Raw genomic sequence first — 22,918 nt, 5'->3', positions numbered from 1 at the left:
AGCACCGAGTCTTTTTCACTAACTGGTGGTCTTCTAACGTAAGGAATTTGCAAAGCTCAATTCCCTCATGGGCTACCACACACTCATGCCACCTCGGTCCATGGGCATTGCATCTATGCAGAACTTAGTACAGGTTTTCCCTGGTAATTCATTCTTAAGAAAATGCACAAAGACAGAAAATACAGTTACACACTGTGATCATCAAGTGGAAGATGGCAGTGAGATGGAGGCTTTCTTCAATAATCTGAGTAAAAAACCTGTGAAGTCACAATTGCAGGAAATCTATAGACACCATCCAAATATCCCACAATGAGCTGCAGAAATCTGTATGAATACTTTCCCCCATGAGACTCCCTGGGTATTTAACTTTTAATAGTTCACCTCCTCTCTGTATTCTTGGAATTTTCCAAACCAAGTTGACAGCACATTAAAAATAAACACTGCTTTATGTGCCAGATTTAGATCTTATTAAATGTACATATGCAAGTTAGCTGAATACAACGTTTAAAAAAATTTATTCCAACATTAGTGTATCGTATATATCAGCAACATACTTAGCAGACAAAATGCCACTCAGATTACATGACAGTATAAGTCAAAACAAGCCATACACATGGAACAGTAGGAAAGTCCATCTATTTTCACTCTGTCCTGTTATCTCATAGTGTTACATAAAAAAGTAAAAGCAGAACAACAAAATCTTCTAGAAAAAACAGTATTCTGTCTCAGAGTAGCACTCTTACTTTGCAGTCATTTGCTTAGAACATACCACACTAAATCTTCCCACGGTAAAAATACTAAATTGAAAAAACAAAACAAAAAAATTCCCTGATTGTATTACATTTGAAAGGCTGATTTTCTTTTTCTAACTAATTCTAATGAAGCAATCTTTTGTTGCTTAAATTACAGTAGTTCCAATGCAGAACTATCTTCACTTTAGTTGAAGGACACTTTTAGATACTTATATTAAACACATCAAAATCAAATATTCCAACAGTAAGAATAAGCACACCAAACTGACCAGTCCATTTTTCTTATTTTTGTCACTTTTCAAGAACACTTCAGGAAATGTGTATGTATTTGAACCATTATAATCCTAATCACACTAATAATCTTTTCTCAAAATACTGCTTAATGACAAGTAAAGGCAAACTATTATGTAAAGAGGTGTTACTTATTTTGTTATGTGACATTAGCTCTTAATAGTACAAAAAATTCTCTTTTCAATAGTTTCTATATACGAAGAATAATGCTACAAAGTGTAATAATATATATTTTTAAGATATATTTTTTTCTAATAAGCTGATCCCAGATTTTTTCCACTTTCTTTTATACAATACAACATATGCAAAACATCTGTTTGTATAGCATTAAATAGGAAGTGATCTCAAAAATAAATATGAAAGCAGCAAGAAGTAGGGATCGAAACACCAGTTCAAACTCAGGGTCTGCATGCAGGGCTTCTGCATATCAGTGCTGTATCCCAAACTAAGGTATTTCCTTGTTTTCCCCCATCTTGCCTGTAAACAGCACTATTCCTTCACAATACATCTATTTTACTGACATCTTTTTAAGTGTAGCATATTAATGACACTTCCTTAGAGGACCTGAAGAAACTAACATTCCAAATCAGGAATAGTGCATCTAAAGCTGAATTTTCAAATCTGTTTTCAGCTTCAATCAGATTGTATGTTTTGCACAGAAATCTCATTTTGCATCTCATCACCTTACCATTTGAAGCAATTGTTTGCATTGCTAACAGTAACAAAACTGTGAAATCTAAATTAAGCAGCTTAATTAACAGTATATGTGTGAAAAGCTGCAAAGTGCTTGCATTGTGTAAATTCTGGTGTCTCATACATAATTATGGTGACTTTGGCTTATACATTAAGCAGCAGAACTAATTTATTTATACATGCATTCCTCCAATAAGTCCCTTACTTCAAATATATCTGAATATTCAAGAACATGGTCAGTTCATCATGAACATGAATTGCCAACGTGCTTGATTTACCAAGCAAACTCACAAAACGAAGCCAAATAACTTACAGTAACGAGAAATGTACATCTGCTTCAACTCCTTGACTGGCAGCCAAACCACGTGATGCTTGTTCGAGGTAGGCACTTCATTGTTAAAACTTTTGCTAATAATGACAATTCCACTCAAGACACTGATTTAAAACTCTGTTACAACATTAAGGTTACTAGCCAAGTACTCCAAGACGTAGGCTAGATCTGCTAAAACAAAATACAGAAACCTTAAGTTGTGGCTCTAGTAAACAGTACATCATTTGGCTGATATGGAATACAAATCCAAATTCTTTTGTGTATACTTGCAAGGAAGTATAACTTTCAAAGTGCAAATAGAGTAAAATTTCTAATCTCTCTAGCTGGTATACTTCAGCGTGAGAGAACTCAACAGTCTGGTGCTACTTTAAGCAGTCTAGGTATGAACTGCTCTCCGTGAGCAGTTCCTATAGCACTAAAAGAGAAGTGTGCCAAGGCAGGCATGGTTTGGCTGACACCGTACAGCTATGTGTGCAGGTTCACAGTATCACGCTGCCTGCGAGCACACTTTGGAAATAGGCATTTCCTCATAGCAACCATTTTCACATCTTTTGCCAAATGCAAATAAACAAGGCACTAAGCATGGAAGTGTTGATATAGTTTAAATACACAGCAAAATCATAAAAATGTCTAACTGCTTCAAATTATAAAATGAGGGCACATCCATGAACAGCTAGTAGGTACTTTGCACAAAGAGTTATTACATATTTATAAACTTGATAACTTTGTAGAAAAGTCCCATGAATACACAGAAAAAAAAAATTCCTTCTTAAAGATTAAAAAGAAAAACAAAACAAAACCAAACCCCCCCAGGCTCCCATGTATAAGGACAATAACAATGTAAACATAGATTATTTGGCATACTTAAGATCTTTTGAATACAAATCCATCTACAAACCACCCAGCTAGATCAATGAGTGATGCGGTCGCGCTGCCACTCCGCTGCACTGTGCGGTCACGCTCCATAGTGGGCATCGAGTACAGACACAGCCCGAATCCTCTCTTGGCATTCACAGACAATCCAAAGAATCCAAACAGTGGTAGCTTGGGCCAAATCTAACTTCTAGCATGATCTTCCAATGGCAGTTTTTGAGATTGAGGAATAAGTTAGCTGTACTTCTCCAAATTGTATACATCTTTTCAAAAAACACTGTAATTAGAGGATTCCACAATATTTGCATTTAAAGATCAAACTCTGGCAGATGATATCTTTATGAAAATAAATTATGGCTTTTTTTTTTTCTCCTTCATTACTATGTATTAACTGACTTCTGTGCCTGCAAATAATTCCAAGTGGAATTAAGCCAATATATCTTTTAAAATAATTCCTTCTAAAAAGCATATAGAAGTTCAAAGCTGCAAACAAATGTATCATAAGACATAGTGGATACAAAAAAAGCCCCCAACCCCAAAGGAGTGTTCTCCAATTTAAATGATCATGTCATAAAAATAATTCTCAGCACTTTCCTCAGCAGGAGTCCTCTATGATACCCTTTTCATTCAGCTGGGATACAGCCTGGAACTTTGCGTTTAGCAACAAGGGGAGGGCTTGGTGGTAATGACCTTACCATATCCTGTGAGCCCTTTGATGGTAACATTCCCTATGCTGGGAATCCAAATTCTAGGATTACAAGATTACACTTATTATTCAAAGTGATGGGTTAATAAAAAACAGTGCTGAAGTCATACAGTTAAATAGATTTACTAAACCTAGAATGCTCAGTAAGACTTTTAAAGAAAAGTCTAAAATCTTTGGACTGAAAGCGAAGGGTTGCAACTGTCCTGTAGCTTTCAAGATGATGCATACTGAGCAAATCACAGATAAAAAAGCTGAAATGAGCTAAATCCCAAACCGTCGGTTTCCTCAACTACATTGCTCTGGATAACTCCATTCTCCCTTCTGTGGTGATGAACTCCTTTTCTGTGGCTCGTTTATCACCTTGACACAGTCTCTCCTTCAGTTTTTCAAGTTCATACTCATGTAGGATTTTCTGTGTTAAATATTTTTCACGTTTTATTTTGGCTGTCACATCTGCAGGGACATCAGGAATCATCCATGCTACAAAGAATTTGACGATGAATACAACATGCTGGGGAAAAAAAAAAGGCAGAAAAGGAAGCCAGGAGAAATGTAAAAATTAATTACTAAATGAAAGATCTATTATTTTATCTAACACCAAACAGAACACTTTTTGTTCACAGAGTACATTTCATTTGGCTGTCCTGGAACAAACCTTAACAAACCAAGTTGTGTATGAAGATTAAAACACTTCCTTTGCTGCATAAACTTTAATTCCAAACTATTTATGAATCAGCAAACCCAAGAGGAAAGTGTCAGGTTCTGAATCCCCAGCATCACTTTCTATTATCTGTGTGGTTTCTTAGAAAATTCACATGGCTGTGCTGATAATGCTCAACTACTGAGAACTGATAAGATACAGTAGGAAAAGTGATGAGAAGAACATTTTAACAACTGCCTTTTCTCTTTAGAACTTGCAAGACAGTGGCTTAATACTCAAGTGCCAGTCATCCAAAGTATTGATTTATCTATTTTTAGCCAATATACACTGAAAAGCAAATTGTTTCTGCATTTTGAATGTAGTCATCTCACATACAGCTCTTTAATGCAACCAGTATGAGTGAAAGTGCTAGTTTTGGTGGTTCATGTCTCTTCCATCTGCATAAAGACCTTTTTGGTTTTGCTGTTTTATTTCGATCAAATTTAGCAGTTTCCTCAGCTGTTTTCACTGTTCTTACTCTGAGATTAACTCCTGAAGTTAAAAGACCTACTTATAGTAATCATTTAGGATAATCATGAGTACTTGATATTACTTAGGAAAGACACTCTTTTATACTATCAGCAATTCTATTTTCTGTAACATCAGTAACCACCTAGAGAATCTACGAGGTACTAATTTCTGAAGGAAATTTTGTAGGGAACATACCTCCATAATAATTATAAAGGCCAATTTTGCAGCAAGAATGTGCCAGAACTGCATAGTGTGTAAATATTTCCTCTCATGATCTGGAGGATATCGATAGTCTCTGTACCTGTTGGATAGAAAGACATGCAAAGGTGAAATGTCATATTCAGCCTGAGACAGACTACAAGCTCAGTGACACTTACAGGCAAATACAGCTGTCACTTAAGGAACCTTTTCATCTTGTTTTAAATGCTCTGTTTCCTTTAGCAGAAAAAGGTTGCCTCTCAGTTTGTTTCCATCATGTCTGCTTAAACACCCTCACACTCACAGCAACAGAGTAGAGGTGAGGATGTGCAAGAAGTGAAATTTTGTACACAGGTTACTTTTTTTTGCAGGTAATGATCGAATAATACAGGACAGTGATGAAATGCATCACACAGTAATGCACAAGTATTGAATAAATATGATAGATGGTGACAGATATGGACTGGACAGATGCAAGGTTTAATGGAAGGATAGTCTTGAGTATGTGTTCTACCTACACTCACATGTATAAGTAGGATAAAGACTTCTGGGGCTTTAAAACACCTACAAACTCTAAAACATCAGACAAATGTAGCTTCCACTTAAAATGTTGGGATTTTTTTTGTTTGGTTCATTTGTTTTGGGTTTGGTTTTTTTTATTTGTTTTTGTTTTCATCAAATCAATACTTTTACCATAGACTTCTCCAAAGTTCTCTCTCAATTCTTCTAGAACCCCTAATGCTGCTTCTAGTGAGAAAGGACTATTTTTTAAATAAAACTAGAATGACCCAGATCCTTGGTAGCACCCAGCACAATAACAATTGACTTTAAATGCTATTATCTCATTTTTAGCTTTGGAATCTAAACATCCCCTTAATGATACCTCCTTGTCCACTTGGGTTTTGCAGCCTAAAAATCTTTAAAAATATAGGCTGAAGTTTGCAAACTTAGGGACATAAATATCCTCCATCACTCAAAAATCAATAGTTTAATTAAGTAAAAAAAAACAAACAAAAAACCCCCCAAAACCACAAACAAAAAAGTTCACAATTTTGAGACTCTCTTAAACAACAAAAGGGTCATTATTTTCGTTACTGGCATGCTCTTACCATCTCAAGCACTGTCTTGTTAATAGCTTACATATTACCTCTCACACATTAGAATGATGAGAACGACATCATTTAATTTCCAGTGGACTACTTAGATCTGCATTGACTTTTTATGCTGTATTCTAAAAAAAACCAATAAAATACTTATTATTACACCAACCTGCATATGACAAAGTTTCCTGGATTCAGTTTAGGCTTGTTTCTGTCAGGAAAATCTGAGATTTGAAACACTGACAAACTATTGTTTATGTATCCAGACATAGGTGAGTCTTCATTTTCATAATAAGCATAGTAGTAAACTAAACGAGGAATCATATCTGATGTGAATGCAACAATAAAAGCCTGAAAAAGAAGTCGGAAAAAGAAATTTCAAGGAAGTGGCAAACAAAAAACTTGTGAGCAAATTCATAAAGGGGTTTTGGTACTGTGAGTCTGTGGCATAGCCCGGGATCTTTTAGACAAGTGTGAGCGTGATTAGGGCACTGCACCTTGGTAAAGATGCTGCCTGCAGCCTCTGCTGCAAGGACGAGCGCTCAGCTAACGGAGTATGGGAACAGCCCTTACAAAAAGCACTAAATCTCAAATATCCCCTCACACCAAAGTGTCTTCCATCTGTGATAACAGCACTCCTTGAAAGAAGAGATGTTGTTTTGAGTTCTTGTGAGAAAGGATGAACTCAAATTCACTGTGTGATCACTTTAGGAAAGAAGGGGAACCATTTTCTCCAGCTGGATTTAAAAAGGAAACAATGGCCACCAGCATAATGTGCTTGGAAAATTGAGACACTCAAGACACTCAGGCACCTTGCTAACAAAGCAATACCTGCAAGTGTGTTTGCTGCCTAAGACACTTGCAGATCTGATGCTGTTTAATGTTCTATATTAAAAAGAGGCAACTCTTGCTCAGCAGTCTGCTTTACATTATACTTAAGCTGAAATACTAGCACAGCATTTAGTTTCCAGTTTATAAAAAGTACTCTCATCCACTGCTCCTATAGAGACATCCAGAAGCAGGTGAACAGCAGAATTCCCACAGAATAGGCCTGATAGCAACAAGACAGAAATGTCATCCAGCTGACAGAATTAATCCACATCTCCTGTCCCCTACGGTCCCCTCTGGGCAATCAGTGTGCTTCAGCAGACTAAGTTTCAGACCAGCTTATGCCATTCAAAAAATGCTGGAAAACACAGACAACTGCATGAAGATTATGGTCCGATGAAATGTGGATTGGGAGCTGCATATCACCAACACAGGGACAAGCTGAACCACCCAAATGGTTTGACCATATCTCTGCAGGGTAACAGGTGAGAAAGTGAATACTGGTGATGAAAGAAAAAGCATCAGCTGATTTTTAAATCCACAAATTCTGAGCACATGGAAGAATCCAAGTTGAGGTAGCACAGTTAATGTACTTACATTAGTGACAACAGACAAGATGGCCATTCCATTCAGGATCTCTTGCCAAACTCCTATGCTATGTGCTTTTGCAGCCACAGGTCTCCTGTACTGAGTGGTTAATTTCCAGGAGTCTACTCGAATCTCCAGGATATTATTCATCAGAGCAAGAAGGGGAGCCAGGGGAAAGGATGCCACGAAGAGAGTAATGAATCCAAACTGAATGACTGCAAGAGAGAAAACAAAAATGCCAAAATCTACCCCTACAAAAGTACCCTCAGGGTGACAAGGAAATAGGCAAGTTGCCGCTCACAGACAAATGGCAAACTTCTGCCAGGCTGCACAACAAGTCATCTCCAGCCCTGGCCTGAGCTAAGTGACAACCCACCCCAGTCCCGAGACTCCTCTAGTCTCTTTGGGCTGCCATTCAGCAGCACTCAAGGGAACGGGGCATTCGGGTCCTGTCAAACGATGCTGCCAGCAATGCTGGATGCTAATTCTTTCATGGTCTGCAGTGCTCTGGAATGGAACACAACTGTAGGGGATAAGAATGTACTCAAACATCAAATTTCTCAATTACGAGAGGATCAAAACCAGGCTAGTTTCCCTCTCATGCAGTTTGTACAGATCAAGCATGTTCTCCTTTTACTTATCAGCTACATCCCTAAATGAAAAAGAGGAAATACTTTTATCACAACCTTACCTCCACCTTTTGTTACTCATTTAGTCAAAATATTAATACCAGTTCTGTGTGTAACAGTTCACTGGGGACTCTCAACATGACTTTAAGAATTGCACTAATGATGTCTTTAGTCAATACCAAAAGTATCTCTTGGTACAGAATGTGACCGTCCTCAGTGCAGAGCCAATACTGCTGCTATATTTTAAAGACAGGAAACAGAACATCTTGTCTGGTTTAGGCAGTGGATAAAAATAAATTCCCATACACCAGTCATCAGCTCTTCCATAATTTCAGTGATGAGTTCTTCACCTTAGACAAGCAACAAAATTCCTACTAGTTTAGCAGCCCCAGGACAATGCTGGAGCATACTGGATCAGTTCTGGTTAGGAAGAGCAAGGACATCTATTAACGGGCATGGCTAACAACACTGATTGTTCTGAATGTTTTAATTTCACAAGATCACAGCCCTACATGAAATACCATGAAGTGTACGAAGTGACAATAATAAAGCTACACATCTCTAGGCACCCTAGAACACTTAAAATTATTTCTGCAGAAATAAAACAATATAAAGGTCCACTTTTCAACAGATTTTTTCTGTATAATAGATAAATATTAATTTTTTTGTTAATGCTTTTTAGATTTAGTTTGGCTTCTGTTTCTAGTTTTAGTTTCTCAGGTTTTGTAAACTGATTTCATGTGCTGACCTGTTCACATTACCTTTGAAAAATCCAGTTCTGCTCCCCGTACTCCCTCTGCTGGTCTACTGGACTGTACCGATGCACTAACCAGTGCAAACCTAAAACCAAATGGATTCTCCCTGATCCAGTTTGGAGATCTCCTGTCTGCAGTACCCATCCTTACAGCATATTTGGCACTCATCCCATACTTACAACTTCCACTGACAGCAGCTGAGAATATGCTTGGGAACAAGAACAGAATAGACACCGAGACAGCGGGCTGCACTGAGAATAATGTTCCCATTCAAACGGGGGAAACAAACAGTCTTTGCAGTGTTTCTGTGAAATTCCCTGCAGTCTAAGATGCAAAGGCTGGTTTTTGTTTGTTTTTGTTTTTTTTTTAATTGGTCTGACCTATTTACTCATTTCCAGCAGTTAATCATCTCCTGTTTACCAGATGAAAGTGGTGGCATCAACCCATAACAATAAATTGAGAAGCTCTTTTTTTGAAAGTGTCAGCACAAGGTGTCTTGTCCTCTTTTCCAAATGTGTATTTTTAAACTTACCCATTTCTAGATATTCATAGAACAGGCCTAAGGGTCCAAATGTCTGCAGATCATGGTCTTGCTCCCAGCGACTGTATAAATTTTCTGGATTATTTCTGGCTTTCCGGCGACCCCACCAGTTACAAATCCAGCTGCATGTGCAGAAAAAAAGTTAACAATGAGAGAAGCAGATCAAGTATCCCTTTCCCTAATTAATCTCCTTGTTGCAACATGCTTTTACAAGTGTGGCTTTCACAAAAAGAGGCCAAAAGCCTCTATGAAATGAGTCTACTCATCAGAATTTGTGTTTAATTTACAGAATTTTTCTTAGCTTCTTCGTATGGTAACACTTGTTATCATTCCTCCCAAGAATTTCCTCTGCCTATAACATGAGCATCTCAGTGCAATAGAGAACTTACGGTACAATGGCCTCTTGGATATTTCCCCAGATCTGTTTGCCAGCCATGACGATGGTGAGCTGTGTCGTCAATTCTATCAAGCAGCCCGCAGGATCGCACTGGCAGAGACAAATTGCTGGTTAATAGACATTACCCAGATAAAACTATATTCTACTACTGTATAAATGAAAGAAAGAAGAGGAGTTCTTAAAACTTGTTAGGATAATACTTAATTTTCACTTGTATTGCCAGCTAAGACTCCCTCTCAGGAAAACTGTTCCAGAGAGCTTTCAATGCTCAATGATAAAACAGACACCAAAACACAACAACCATTTAAAGACAGAGTAATTCAGAGACGCTTCAGGCTGACCACTGTGCAGATACACAAAGACGGGGCAGGAGGATCCATGTGCAGCTGCTACCCAACAGTCCCAGCAAGGTCAATCTATGTTGCTTGGTTAGATCTCAACACCAGACCCACCCTGACCTAGCAAACGTCTGCATTTTCTGCCCATATCCCTACACCAGAGGTATTGAAGTACCTGCCAGTATCTGGTCTCTGCTTTTTGCTGAGAAGACTAGTTTTAAAGCTTCAACTCTATCAAGAAAGTCCTACCTCTTCATTTCGCCAGCGATTAAACATGTATGTGTAGGCACCTGGGTAACCAACAAACTTCCCTTTGAAGAAGGCCACGTAGAAGCAGGATGAATAGTAGTTGACAAACTGGAACAGAAACATTTTCATAGTGAGCCTGTTTTCGTACTCCATATGAGTTCTGGGAATCTCTGTGAAATCAGAAAACAGTTATTTTATTCTCTTTTATTCCCTTTAAAAGGAGACAGATTCATAAACACTCATCACCCACAGTGCCTTCACATTCCAAAGGAAAAACAAAATATTAAAAAATTCCTGCTCTTGGACACCCTGCCCTTAATTTACAATGCAATGCTCTCATACAGGCAAGTAATTCTTGAAACATTTATAAGCTTCAATTTCCTCTTCTTTGTATTGTCCACTAGCACTTGTCCATCCCAAAATCTTACAGTATTTTTAGGGGATCTAAGATTAATCTCAAACATTAACTAGCAGGGTCCTCTAGACTATGAAAATTCCACTGTTGGCAATGGACGTGATAAAGAATTTTCTTTTTCATTTTCTTTGTGATAGAGAAGTATGTTACAGTATTGTTTTTTCAATATGCCATATGTGTCTAACATACTGAAATCAGCAGAAATTGGATGGGTCCCATGCCTCAAAGATGGGACTCACAGTGGGGGGAAGAACAGGGAAGGATACAGGCATCTCAGTGGTACTGAACATCACCAGGGCTTTGCTTAAGATTTTGCTGCCTTCCTAACCACACTCTCCATCATGTTTACATTTTTAAAGGTAGCAGAAAGCCCTACATGTATCATTGGTAAAGTGCCCTGTTAAATGTTAACTTATAACCAGTTCAAGCTGGGAGAAGGGGGAAGAAAACCCACCACAAGCATTCATGTCCCTCTGAAATGGTCAGGACCTGGCAGACGTGTTGAACTCATTGATCCCACAGCAAAATTATTTTATATATCTAAATAAATTACTGTTTCCAAGCTTGGGATAAGTTTGCATGACAGAAGGTATTTACTGGGACCTGTAGTGTGCTACAGAGGAGGCAGGACTCAAGTGAGGTAGGACTCAGGTGAGGTTGTCTACCCAGGTTGCAGCTCATTAAAGTATTTTTATTGGCAGTGAACTGTTCAAATGTTTCTGCCAGACACTCAGTGTTCAGAGCACCAGAGGTAGATTACAGCTGAAAGTCTGAAAACAAAATCCAGCCTAACCTTTTTAAGGAATTCTAGGGTGAAAGAGTTAGAACAGACAAAATCCTGACAGCCATAGTCAATGTTTCACACCCTGGACTCTGGGTGTCTGTAAGCCTGGGGTAGGCAGAGCTGCCAGGGCTGCCAGAGGAGGGCAGCAGTCCCACAGAAGTAAACACATTTATTTTCCCTCTGTAACATAACCACAGGCAGTGCTGACACTTAAAAAATTAATCCTCCACACTTGCAAGCAGCAAAATAACACTGCTGAGCCTTCATGCTTATAATTCATGCCCTTCAAGAAAGAAAGATTAAAAAAAATATATGTAATTTTCTGGGGGTTGGGTTTTGTTTTGTTTTTTTTGTTTGTTTGTTTGTTTTGGTTTGGTTTGGGGTTTTTTTTGCTAGGGGCCATTTTTACTTATTACTTCTGCCTTTCTTCAGTCTAATTTGGCCAAGTGAGATAAGCAGTACAGATCTTCAAGACAAGAGATAGTCCACAATAAATCAAAATATACCCAATGCAGCACCACATTAATTTTCTGCACTTTAAGACCTCATAACAAACAAATACCTAATTCTTTCAGCTCTCCCTCGCCCACTTGAATATTCTGCAATTATTTCTTTCTATAAAGCACCTGCAGGAACTTGTACATCTAAATCATTAAGGGCAAACAAAGCAAAATACATAAGAAGGGCTCTAGGGAAGGATATTTCCAACAAGTAATAAATAGTCAAACATAAAATCTGCTACAAAAACAACAGATCTTTCTGGGCCAGCCTGCCAGCTCCTCCAGCTCTGGAGTGAGCCTACTGTAGGTAATGCCACCAATGGCTACAGCCACAGTGACGCAGTGACACATCTTGTGGCTCAACTTCTCAACCTGCTCAATCTCTGCCTTCAATCTGTATTAACTTTAAATCTGTAAATCCACAGCTAAGGGAAACAGTGCCAAGAGAAAATCCTGGAAAATACACTGTCCCATCCCTTCCTCCAGCCTCCTACCTCTTCCCCTAAAGGAAGACACATGATTATTTAGTCTTTTTTTCTTGTAAAGATGGCTGTGAAAGCTGTGATCTATTTTTAAAAATATATCTTCAGGATTTCCAATTGAAATACTGCTGAATCAAGACAGCTTGATCTTGCTTCTGTGACTCTAACATAACACACGATAATTTTTAATTACGTTCAGAACTACCATTGTCTCTGTAGACTAGTTTTAATATAAGCAAACGTTCTGCTAATTGAAACCAGCTTATGGTAACTATTCAAATGCAGGGAAAAGGTTCAGAATGGCAATGGATGTAACAGAGTCATCACTGCAAGCTCCAGACTAACGTCCTAGTGCTTAGAGAACAACTGCACACAACACCTTTAGATGGGTTCCACCTTTAGCGATTCCTTAAAAGTTTTGTCTTCAAACACACTGCTTACCCATATCAGTTATCCAGATGGCTATTTTCTCATATAAGAAATTCAGTATCATGATGATGACAAAATTCAGGCAGGAGGCTGTGACTGAGGTTGCCAGCTGAGGGGTCAGTAATCCCCTGATGGGCTGTAAATTTTGAGTGTTCTCCATCAGGCTGGCAAAGGCAGCATACACTGCAAGACGATAGACGATCACAGCTATCATGCTAGCTATAATCAGAGACACCTGAGGAAAGGACAAGAGATTTGAAATACATTTACAGCTCAGCATAGCTATATGCATGCAACTTTTGAAATAAGACATAAATCATCATGGTTTATAATTTTAAAATTTTATTCTTTACGGATATGAGTTCAGTAGCACTGAAATGCAAAATACACAGGCAAAATACTTTGTTATATTAGATACGTTAAACCCACAAAATTCTTTTGTTAACACAATAAAAGCAGGCAATCTAATATCAGTACTAAAAAAAATTTTGTGCAGAATGATACAGACTCACAGAAATGGAGATGGAAGGCACAAGTTAGATTATGCTGTCCACCCTTGAAATTCACTCTGCAGATAGTTCTACAGAGGAATATGTCGATATTTCATTGTAGTGAACAATATTTTCTTTGCCTTTACTACAAATTTTTTCAGTATGGTCTGTTAATAGCACATAAATCGGAGAAAAATTTATCCCTATGCTAAAATATCCAATCAAATTACTAATTAATGACAGATTTCCAAGGTCAGAGTTTTTTTTGTTTGGTTGGTTGGTTTTTTAACCGAATTGAAGTGCATTTTGCATGACAGCAGAAAATCTGCAGGACAATTATAAAAGCATGTGTTAATATCATGATTAAAACTATTTTGTGTTAACGTTATGATTAGTGATGATCAGCAACCGATATAATGTTAAAATGTTGATTCAAAAAAGATGCTCACCCAGAACAACACGGTAGTTCCTGAGATACAGAACCGCACAGCCTGGCTAGTTATAGGCAAATAAGGCTCCATCTCCTGAAACAGTCAAGCAAGCACAGCACAGTTCACAAATCCAAAATCTTATTCCAAACATCAAGCAGCACAGAGCTCTCATCAGCTGTGTGAAAGTGCCCATATCCAAGGAAAACCATTCAGACCCCCCTCCTCTCTAAAAGGGCAGATAGGACAGGATTTTGAATGTGCTAGGGGGAAAAAAGAAAGAAAAAAAAAAGATCAGGACTTAACAAAGTAAAGACAGTACTTGGAAAGAATGGTTAAACCTTTGCAAAAAAAATCTATCAGCAGCTGAATGAAAAAGACCATCTCCTTCACCAGATGAACAGGGCAGAACCATCACTGTAATGCTATGTCAGCTCTGAGTCCAAACTTGGATTGAGTTTTAAGAAATTCATGTCAAGGTTTCTTAAAATGGTCATTTAATTGGATGTACCAGGGTTTTTCCACACAGCCAGAGAGTGTTTTCCTCCACAACTTCTTCTTTTTTTTTTTTAATTGAAGAAACAGCTGCATTCATTAGTTGCCAATCTCTGCTGCAGCATCAGGCAGCGAGGTCTTACCCAAGTGAGCATCCCCATATAGCACATGAACAATTTGCCATGTTCGTGTAAAGGTCTCTTTTTCACAACCAATTCTAATTCCTAAAATATCAGATCACATGTATTAAGAAAAGGATCATTTCAGAACTCACATCAGTGGAAGAAGATTTAGTAAAAAAATAATGTGAATTTGCTATCTTTAGGACAAGGCATTGTAGTGTGCTTACACTCCTCTTGGCCAAAGGGGCACCAACTACTGCAGGCGAGCGCAGTGTTACGTATATTATCAATAAGTAAAATGAACCAGGAACTAGTTGTTCTGACAACAGAAGATATTGACCCTGTGAAGCGTTGTTGAAGGGAGTTTATTGTGCTGAACACACCAGCAGATCGTGGTGTAATTACACTGAATACAACAGCCGCTACTGCGTGGCACGTTTCTTCCCGACACGACCAAGCAGCAGCAGTTGTTTTACAAGTGTTGCTTCTTGATGGTGATACTCCTCAGTCAATCAGCATGCTCGTACCAGTGTGAGTTTGTTTGAAGTGTGATGTGCTGTTCTCTCAGGACAGATATACTGCCTGTATCTGCCTAAGTGTCCTTACTAACACAATTATCAATACTGCAGTCTCAAGTCACGGTGTGCTGATTGATGATGATAACAGTTTAAGACTCTATTAACAGAACTATAAAAAAAACCAAACCTAGCTGAAGATACAAGCACAGATATCAGGTGGCTTTACATAGGCTCATAACATTATATACCTATTATGTATTAATAATTAATATGTATATTCTATACTAAGAACAGATGTTTTGCATATTCTAGGCTAATCAAGTTTTCTACTTTAGAACAAAACGTAGGCAATAATGTGCAATGACAGAGCCTAAGTTTGAATGGAATGCTTCGTTATTTATGTGAATTAAGATTCTACTGTAATCAGCAAAAGCAGATTTTAGCTATGATCTAGCTAAATAGTTTAGCACCGTGTCCACATGAGGTGTTAATTAAAGCCTCAAGATGAGGAATTTCTGTTTCAGTGCACCTAGAACTTTGAGTCATGGTCAGGAATAATGAGGAAACAATTCTCTGAGCAAAGCAAAGCCGGCCTTGGGATGCAAGAAACTCAGTGACCTGTATCCATATTCTCTTATTAGTCTGCAGAATTAACTTATTTGAAATCACTGTCCTTTCACATGTTCAAAGGAAATGAGACTATATATAGCTTGGCTAACCCATATGGTTTGCTATAAGTGGGTATTGACAAGGATCACTGCTAAACCCAGCCACACAAAAGCTTCTGAAAATCCACCAAGGCAATAAATTGATGTGTCATAAAATAAAGGATTGTGCAGTCATTGAATTTTTATGGTAATTGTTAATGCACACTTAGAAAGCACAGAACAGTGCAGTATCTCACTCTGAGATAAGAAAAATATATTACATTCTCTTTCTGTTTCCAAAATGAAATCCAAATAAACCATCCTACCCAAGAGATCTGCATGTATTTAGAATCATAGAATCACAGAATAGCTTAGGTTGGAAGGGACCTTCAAAGGTCATATAGTCCAACCCCCTGCAGCGAGCAGGGACATCTTCACTAGAGCAGGTTGCTCAGGGCCCCATCAGACCTGACCTTGAATATTTGCAGGGATGGGGCCTCCACTACCTCTCTGGGCAACCTGTTCCAATGATCCCCCACCCTCATACTGAATAATTTTTTCCTAATATCCAACCTGAATCTCCCCTTTTCTAATTTAAAACCACTACCCTTCATCCTATTGCTGCATGCCCTTGTGAAAACTTCTTCCACAGCTTTCTTATAGGCCCTCTTCAGGTATTGGAAGGTCATTAGAAGGTCTCCCTGGAGACTCTCTCAGCCTGTCCTCATAGGAGAGGTGCTCCAGCCCTTTGATCATTTTTGTGGCCTCCTCTGGACACACTCCAACACATACACGTTAGAGAGAAATCATCATCTCCCTCAGGAGAGCCACACAACACACCTCACCCATGCCATCTGCGGCTGTGATCTGCTGCGGCTGACTCACCTCACCAGACCATGGGTTTTGGTGCCTGAACAGACTCGCTGCCTACGTGCCAGCCCACTACTGCCCTGTCCTCACGCGATTACCCCCTGCCACAGCCCGGTACTTCAGAGCACACAGGGGCCGTGAACCACCTCTGTGACTTCCCTCTGCTCTTCCCTTCAACTGCAGCAGGACCACAGTGGTTCAGCTGGTTTTGGTCACTGTGCAGCCACGTCAGAAAGCAGAGGTTTTGAGCCTGAGCATACACAGGGATGCAAACTAGCAAATAACACGCAACAGGGAGGCATCTGTTTTCAATTAGCTGACTTAGCTAATAAAAAATTGATTTACCTGAAGCTGTTTTCCTGAGCATGCAGAAATCAGTACTTCAGCAGAGCTACTCAAAAAATCAGTGTGTGGTCACCAAAGATCTGTGCGTGACCACCGCGTACAAGTCACAGCTGTGAGAACAGCAGTGTTAATGCTGCATGTGCAGAAGGGGAAGGAGAGGCAGATAAACTGTCTCTCGTGAGGAGTAAGATTAGTTTACATATTTGCTAATAATTAAGGAGAGAAACCCTGAAAGACAGGGCTACTGTCTATATAACAATCATAGAATCACAGACTGGTTTGGGGTGGAAGGGACCTTAAAGCTCATCCAGTTCCAACCCCCCTGCCATCAGCAGGGACACCTTCCACTAGACCAGGTTGCTCAAAGCCTCATCCAACCTGGCCTTGAACACTTCCAGGGAGGAGCAGCCACAGCTTCTCTGGGCAACCTGGGCCAGTGTCTCACCACCTTCACAGGAAATAATTTCTTCCTCATATCTAACCTAAACCTCCCCTCTTCCCGTTTAAAGCCAAAATGATGCTCCCCATGTTCTAGCTAAGCTTCTATTTCTTTTCTGAAGACCGTGTTATCTAAGTGTTAAACTACCACACTAAGTCTGCTTATGACTACTGAAAATAAATTATTTATATATGATTCTAGGAAGAGGAAGAATGATTTAAAAATATGTCAAATTGAGCTGGTAGATGTTGTATTGGATTGCAAGCAGCTGTTCCCTAAATTTGTCAAATAACTCCTACCTAAATTAAATTTAAATGCAGACAATTAACATCTAGCAGGTATTTACATAGAACATTTAACAGAGTTAAATAGTGTGGTTAATTGTTTCTCAATTAGATTTCAGACAAAGGGCTTCAGCAACCTTCATCTCTCTAGTGTTCTGCAAAGTGGTTGTATATCAGTGACAAAACCACAGGTAGTCCCACTTCTGTATCTTTAGATCAAGACAACTGCTCCTTTGTTGTGCATGGATGAGGAGTGCTTTCAAAGGCATGGAGATTCCAGAGACTGCCACCTTGAAACATGAAGGACACTGTAAAGATGGTGTTAACCAAGTGAAAGTTATAAACTCTGCCTTTGTATTTCTGATTTAACGTATCAGTTTCCTATGGAAATTAACGTTCATTAATTATCCTCTATTGATTCTATGTACACTCCAGAGGCAAAACACACCCATGTTGTCATTTACTCTGTGTCAAAAGCCTAGATAACAAAGACATCTGCAGGAAGAGAGGCATGATCCACGAGATGGGGCATGCCTGTTGTGTGCAAGAGGGGGGTGAAGTGCTGAGCACCCTCGGTTACTGTTACCTTCAGGCTGGAAGGTAACAATCACTGAGGCACAGAACCATTCCTGTGTGGCAACGGTCCTGTGCCAGGGTGAACAGACGCTTGAAAGTCAGGGCTATCAACTCCAGAGCTTACTGATGCTAACACAGTCTTGTTCTCTGTGTTAGCCTTGATCTCAGGTACTAGTCAATCAGAGTGCAAACCTCAGTGCTCATCAACTGGATGCCTCCAGCGAGAAAACAATGTGTTACCAAATTCTGCTTTGATATTTGATATGATCTTGTCCTGGTTTTGCTAGGATGGAGTTAATTTTCTTCTTAGTAGCTAAAATAGCTGTGTTTTGATTTCAGTGTGGAATATGTTATGAGAAGAATGTTGATAAGGTACTAATGTTCGTAGCTGCCACTCATCCAAGGTCATTTGGTTTTTGCTAGTTTGTAAGTGCAAAGGGCTGGGAGGGAGAATGCACAGTAATTAGCAAAACCTGAAATAGGTGTTTAGATATGGCAATGAGATATTCCACAGCATATCACATCGTGTTCAGTATATTAACCTGCTGAATGGAAAGCAGGGGGATTCTCTCAGGGATCACTCAGGCTTGCTCTTCCGGGGTTTTGGTTTCAGGATGGTCTCTGCTCTGGGTTTGCTGGTTGGCATAGGCTGGGCACTGGTTGGCGGGTGGTGAGCAATTGCACTGTGCATCACTCATTTGAATATTCTATTATTACTGTTGTTTTTATTTTATAGAATCATAGAATCGCTTGGTTGGAAAAGACCTTTGAGATCAGTAATTTGTTTTTATCTCAACTGATGAGTTTTCTTACTTTTACTTTTCTGATTCTCTCCCTCTACTCCCTGAAACCACCACAAATCTATTGCATTCAGCGGGGGTGTGGTTGGCATCATGTTCCACATATTTAAGCCAAACTCACTGCTACCACAAACACTGCTCTGTGGAGATGCTATAGATGAGGGCCTGCCCTGCTCCTACAGAAATGCAGCACTGCTTGTGTGTGTCACACAAATCTTTACCCAACCATGAGATACAGGCTTGTTCCTGAGGCAGAACTCACACATGATCAAACTTGATCACGCAAGATGAAAGTGAAGTTGTGTGCATGTCAACCCAGCATGCTCATTACCTGAGTTACAGGGTTCTTCTTCTTTTGGGTACATTTTGCCTCATACTCAGGCCTCAGCTGGAGTTGTTGCTGTTCCTCTTCAAAATCAACCAAATCCCACTCGTATTTCAGTCTGGCTTGTCGTCTCTTCCAAAACTCCAAGAAAAGTGTAACTGCAATTTGGAAATGTTAAAATATAGTTAAGGGAGAAGTGAAGAAAATTACGAACAAAGTTAAACTCTGGCTCCTATTCTGTGGTCCATTACTCACCCTCAAAATGACCCATCTGTTAAAAGTTCACAGCTAAAACCATAATATGGATTAAATAATTTATTAGCTAATTGAATTCCAGAAGTGGATGGCAAGGAAGATGCCAAGATAGAATATGGGTATTTCCATGGTTATGACAACCACGTTCAATTACAGTTTAACTACTTTTCCTATGCAAACAACAATACAGAATTAACAAAGGAATGTGATAATTCAATTAATTGCTTGTGTATAAACCCGTAACACATGAACAACTATTACAAATAAGCAGAACTGTTTTCAAGCAGTATGGTCAAAGACTTCTGTTGCTTTTTGATGATTATTTGATATTGTGGTCATTTTAAAGACAATGAATGTCTGATGCTTTTCATATGATCAAGAGTGATGCTGGCTAAAGAAATTTTTAAGAGACTAGAGGGAAATGTTTTCATATATAAAATAAACAACTATAAAAGTTACAATACTATATAACATTTTAAAAGCCCTCTATAAACTATTTTAAAATGTAAACCTTTGGTAATCTGATTGTTCTTACTTGAAGTGGAGAGGTTTTTATGGTTTACACAAACACAGGAAAGCTTATCTTCTGCAGTTCTAAAGTCTTTTGCTAGTACTTCCTGAATGACTAATCCACGTCACTCAAAGGCTAGTGCTTAAAACCAAGAAAAGTTTAGGAAAACAGCCATACAACATCATCATATTCAGAGAATAATTTTTGAGAATTCTCTGTGAAAAAGTTAGTGGCTGGATCCTTTGATAATAAATACACAAAGGGATTTTGTATGGGCACACAGTGATCTTTGCACGTTAATGAAGTATCTGTATTAAAATTGAGGATTTAATGATGATATTTCATACAAACAGTATGAAATAGGAGACAAGGTATTAAAGGAAATAAGAAGCAGTGACTACACTATCCTGCATCTATAAACCTTCACAGAGTTTAAGAAAAGAACATTTATTCAAGACAATATGATCTTAAAGTCTGAACAAGTATCATTTGGTGTGATCTTACAAGGACTGTACAAGGTTGTAACCTCTGTCTTAGGTTACTAAGGAAAGAAAGAAATGTTAGCAGTTAGAGTACACAACGGTGATGACATCCTAGATACCTGCTGGATTTTGTTTGGTTTCAGTTAAGCTAAATCCTTCTGTAGCTTTAAATTATTTTTATTTCATAACTTTTGCATCTGAGGCAGGATATTAAAGCAAAGCCTTTATTGTCCTTCTTCCCACCACAAGTGTCCCTCCAAGAGCAGTTTGCCCTTCCACTGCCCCACAGCAGTTTGGCCAAGATCTCCTTCTTGCTTGACATAAAACTTCTCAAATTTACTTACCCCATATGCCCATGAAAATGGCAAAAAAGAGAGTTGCCACGTTGTCAAACAAATGGGAATACTGCAACAGAATACACAGGAACAGGTCAGGACCAAAATGGGGTTTTAGTATGAATGAAAATGACAAGTGGTTGGAGAACCAGATACAGACCTCTGAGGACGCACAGGTGGTGTTTAGTCTCCAGTAATCACATTCTCGGTCACAAAGAGGGCACATGATGATCTCTCCTCCAATTTCAGGGTCACAGATTTCTTTGCTGAGGAGAAAATATTGTACAGTGTCATCTTAAAAGCTGCTATATGAAATTTATTTAAAAAAAAAAAAAATTAAGAGCTTCATTTGTTCAGAGCTCAACATTCACAGCTTCACAGAGAAGATGCCAAGTCTTGTCACATTCACTGGTGTCAACCTGTAGTCAGTGAGGACAAGCCAAGAAATGTAGCAGATGCTACAAGGAGGAGATCTAGCAATTCACTTGGTCTGAGCTTTCTGATTCCATCAGTAATGAATCAGAAGTCTGTAAGGAGCTGTACTGCACATGAATTGCTTTCAGGTGAGATATAAACCATGTTATTTATCATCAGGTTAGTAATGTGTTCAAAACACCTTTTCTAAAAGCAGAGGTATAATTCATCTTTGCTATGGACGGTAAAATTTGCCACTTCAATGGAACTGCTGCAGCGAGTGAAGTTTACAAGCCTCTAACAGTCCTTCAGTATCCAGAGAAATCTCAACATGTACAGCAGTATTCCCAGGTGAATTCTGAACCTAGCTAAAATGGAAGTCTCAAAATGACATAATTCAATAGAATGGATGAGAATTTTAACCTGTTTTTCATCTTTTATGGTTAAATCTCAAAATTTTCTGGAAGCTGCCTATAAAGAACAGTGAGCAATGAAATATCAACCTTCTTTTCCTCTCCCCACCCTCACACTCCCCAGTCCCTGAATACAATAAACCTTGGGACCCTTGAAGAAATAAATACAATGCTTATTTAAAAAGACACAAACTCTGGTTTCCAAGAGACTGGATCCCTCTTTGACAGGGGAACACAGCTGATCTGTCCTCTACACACATATTTGGTAGTCAGTACAAATGATGACCTACACAAAAAGGTCAAACTACTCTGCAAGACAGATTAAAATAGAAAAGCCAAGGCAACAATCAACACTTGAAACAAACAATTTTGAGAGATGTCAGTGGTACTCTCAGGATTTTATGTATTGCAGGTACTCCAATATAAAAAGCTATTGCCCAATGGCAATAAAATATTGTTTTTCACCTACAAATTGAGTCTTACTAATTAATAGTCACAAATTCTGCATTAGCTTTCCAGCACCATTTCTGTCAATAAAGACAGCTGAAGAACAAATTTGTCTGCTCTGACAAGCTTTAAAAACTTGTTACCTGGGGTTTTTTGATTTTTTTTTTTTTTGCAATAACAACATTTTCACATTGCTAAGCCCAGGAGATTTTCAACATTACACTCACCTGCTCATATTTTCATCCATTGTAAACAAGCCATAAAGAAAACAGATTAAGCCAACAACTGCTGCAAGGAAGAGCATCTCAGTGTAAAATCCTAACCAGGCAAAATAGATTCCAATCTTCTCACCATAGTACTTCCTGAACACACACACACAAAAAAAAAAAAACCCAACAAACAATTAATAGAAATACAAAGCAAAGTTTAAAACTGCAATAGAGCAAACTGACCAGAGTCAAAATGAAACACTTGGGAAAATTATCATTTAACAGAAGAGTAAATGCATTGATGTACACCAGAAAAATGAGATTTGAAGCTAGCTATGGGACGTTACAAACAAAATATATGGCCCCTTTTGACCATTTTTTTTCTCCTAGCAGAAGCTCCAGCTTTAAAAATCACTTTTCCCCCTTCCCACAGGATAATGTAAATGAAGATTTACTTTTTTT

General features: G+C 38.6%; 1 protein-coding gene across 1 annotated transcript in view; it reads right to left on the bottom strand.

Annotated features, from left to right (window-relative positions):
• Positions 1–3,821: 3,821 nt before the first annotated feature.
• Positions 3,822–22,918, bottom strand: part of ANO5 (anoctamin 5) — a 42,326-nt gene continuing 23,229 nt past the window's right edge. The window contains exons 11-23 of the mRNA XM_029084336.1: positions 22,475–22,609; positions 21,134–21,239; positions 20,983–21,043; positions 19,397–19,548; positions 13,991–14,065; positions 13,063–13,285; positions 10,441–10,610; positions 9,846–9,943; positions 9,448–9,578; positions 7,541–7,746; positions 6,285–6,466; positions 5,013–5,118; positions 3,822–4,157 (exon numbers count right to left, since the gene is read on the bottom strand). Coding sequence (XP_028940169.1) covers positions 3,936–4,157; positions 5,013–5,118; positions 6,285–6,466; positions 7,541–7,746; positions 9,448–9,578; positions 9,846–9,943; positions 10,441–10,610; positions 13,063–13,285; positions 13,991–14,065; positions 19,397–19,548; positions 20,983–21,043; positions 21,134–21,239; positions 22,475–22,609 — 1,867 coding nt within the window. The 3' untranslated portion in view covers positions 3,822–3,935. The remainder of the gene's footprint in view (positions 4,158–5,012; positions 5,119–6,284; positions 6,467–7,540; positions 7,747–9,447; positions 9,579–9,845; positions 9,944–10,440; positions 10,611–13,062; positions 13,286–13,990; positions 14,066–19,396; positions 19,549–20,982; positions 21,044–21,133; positions 21,240–22,474; positions 22,610–22,918) is intronic.

The sequence above is a fragment of the Antrostomus carolinensis genome, unplaced genomic scaffold (genome assembly GCF_000700745.2).
Source record: "Antrostomus carolinensis isolate BGI_N321 unplaced genomic scaffold, ASM70074v2 scaffold4863, whole genome shotgun sequence".
Classification (NCBI taxonomy): domain Eukaryota; kingdom Metazoa; phylum Chordata; class Aves; order Caprimulgiformes; family Caprimulgidae; genus Antrostomus; species Antrostomus carolinensis.
Note: the sequence above shows the minus strand (reverse complement) of the source record. Positions and strands in the feature narration are given on the sequence as shown.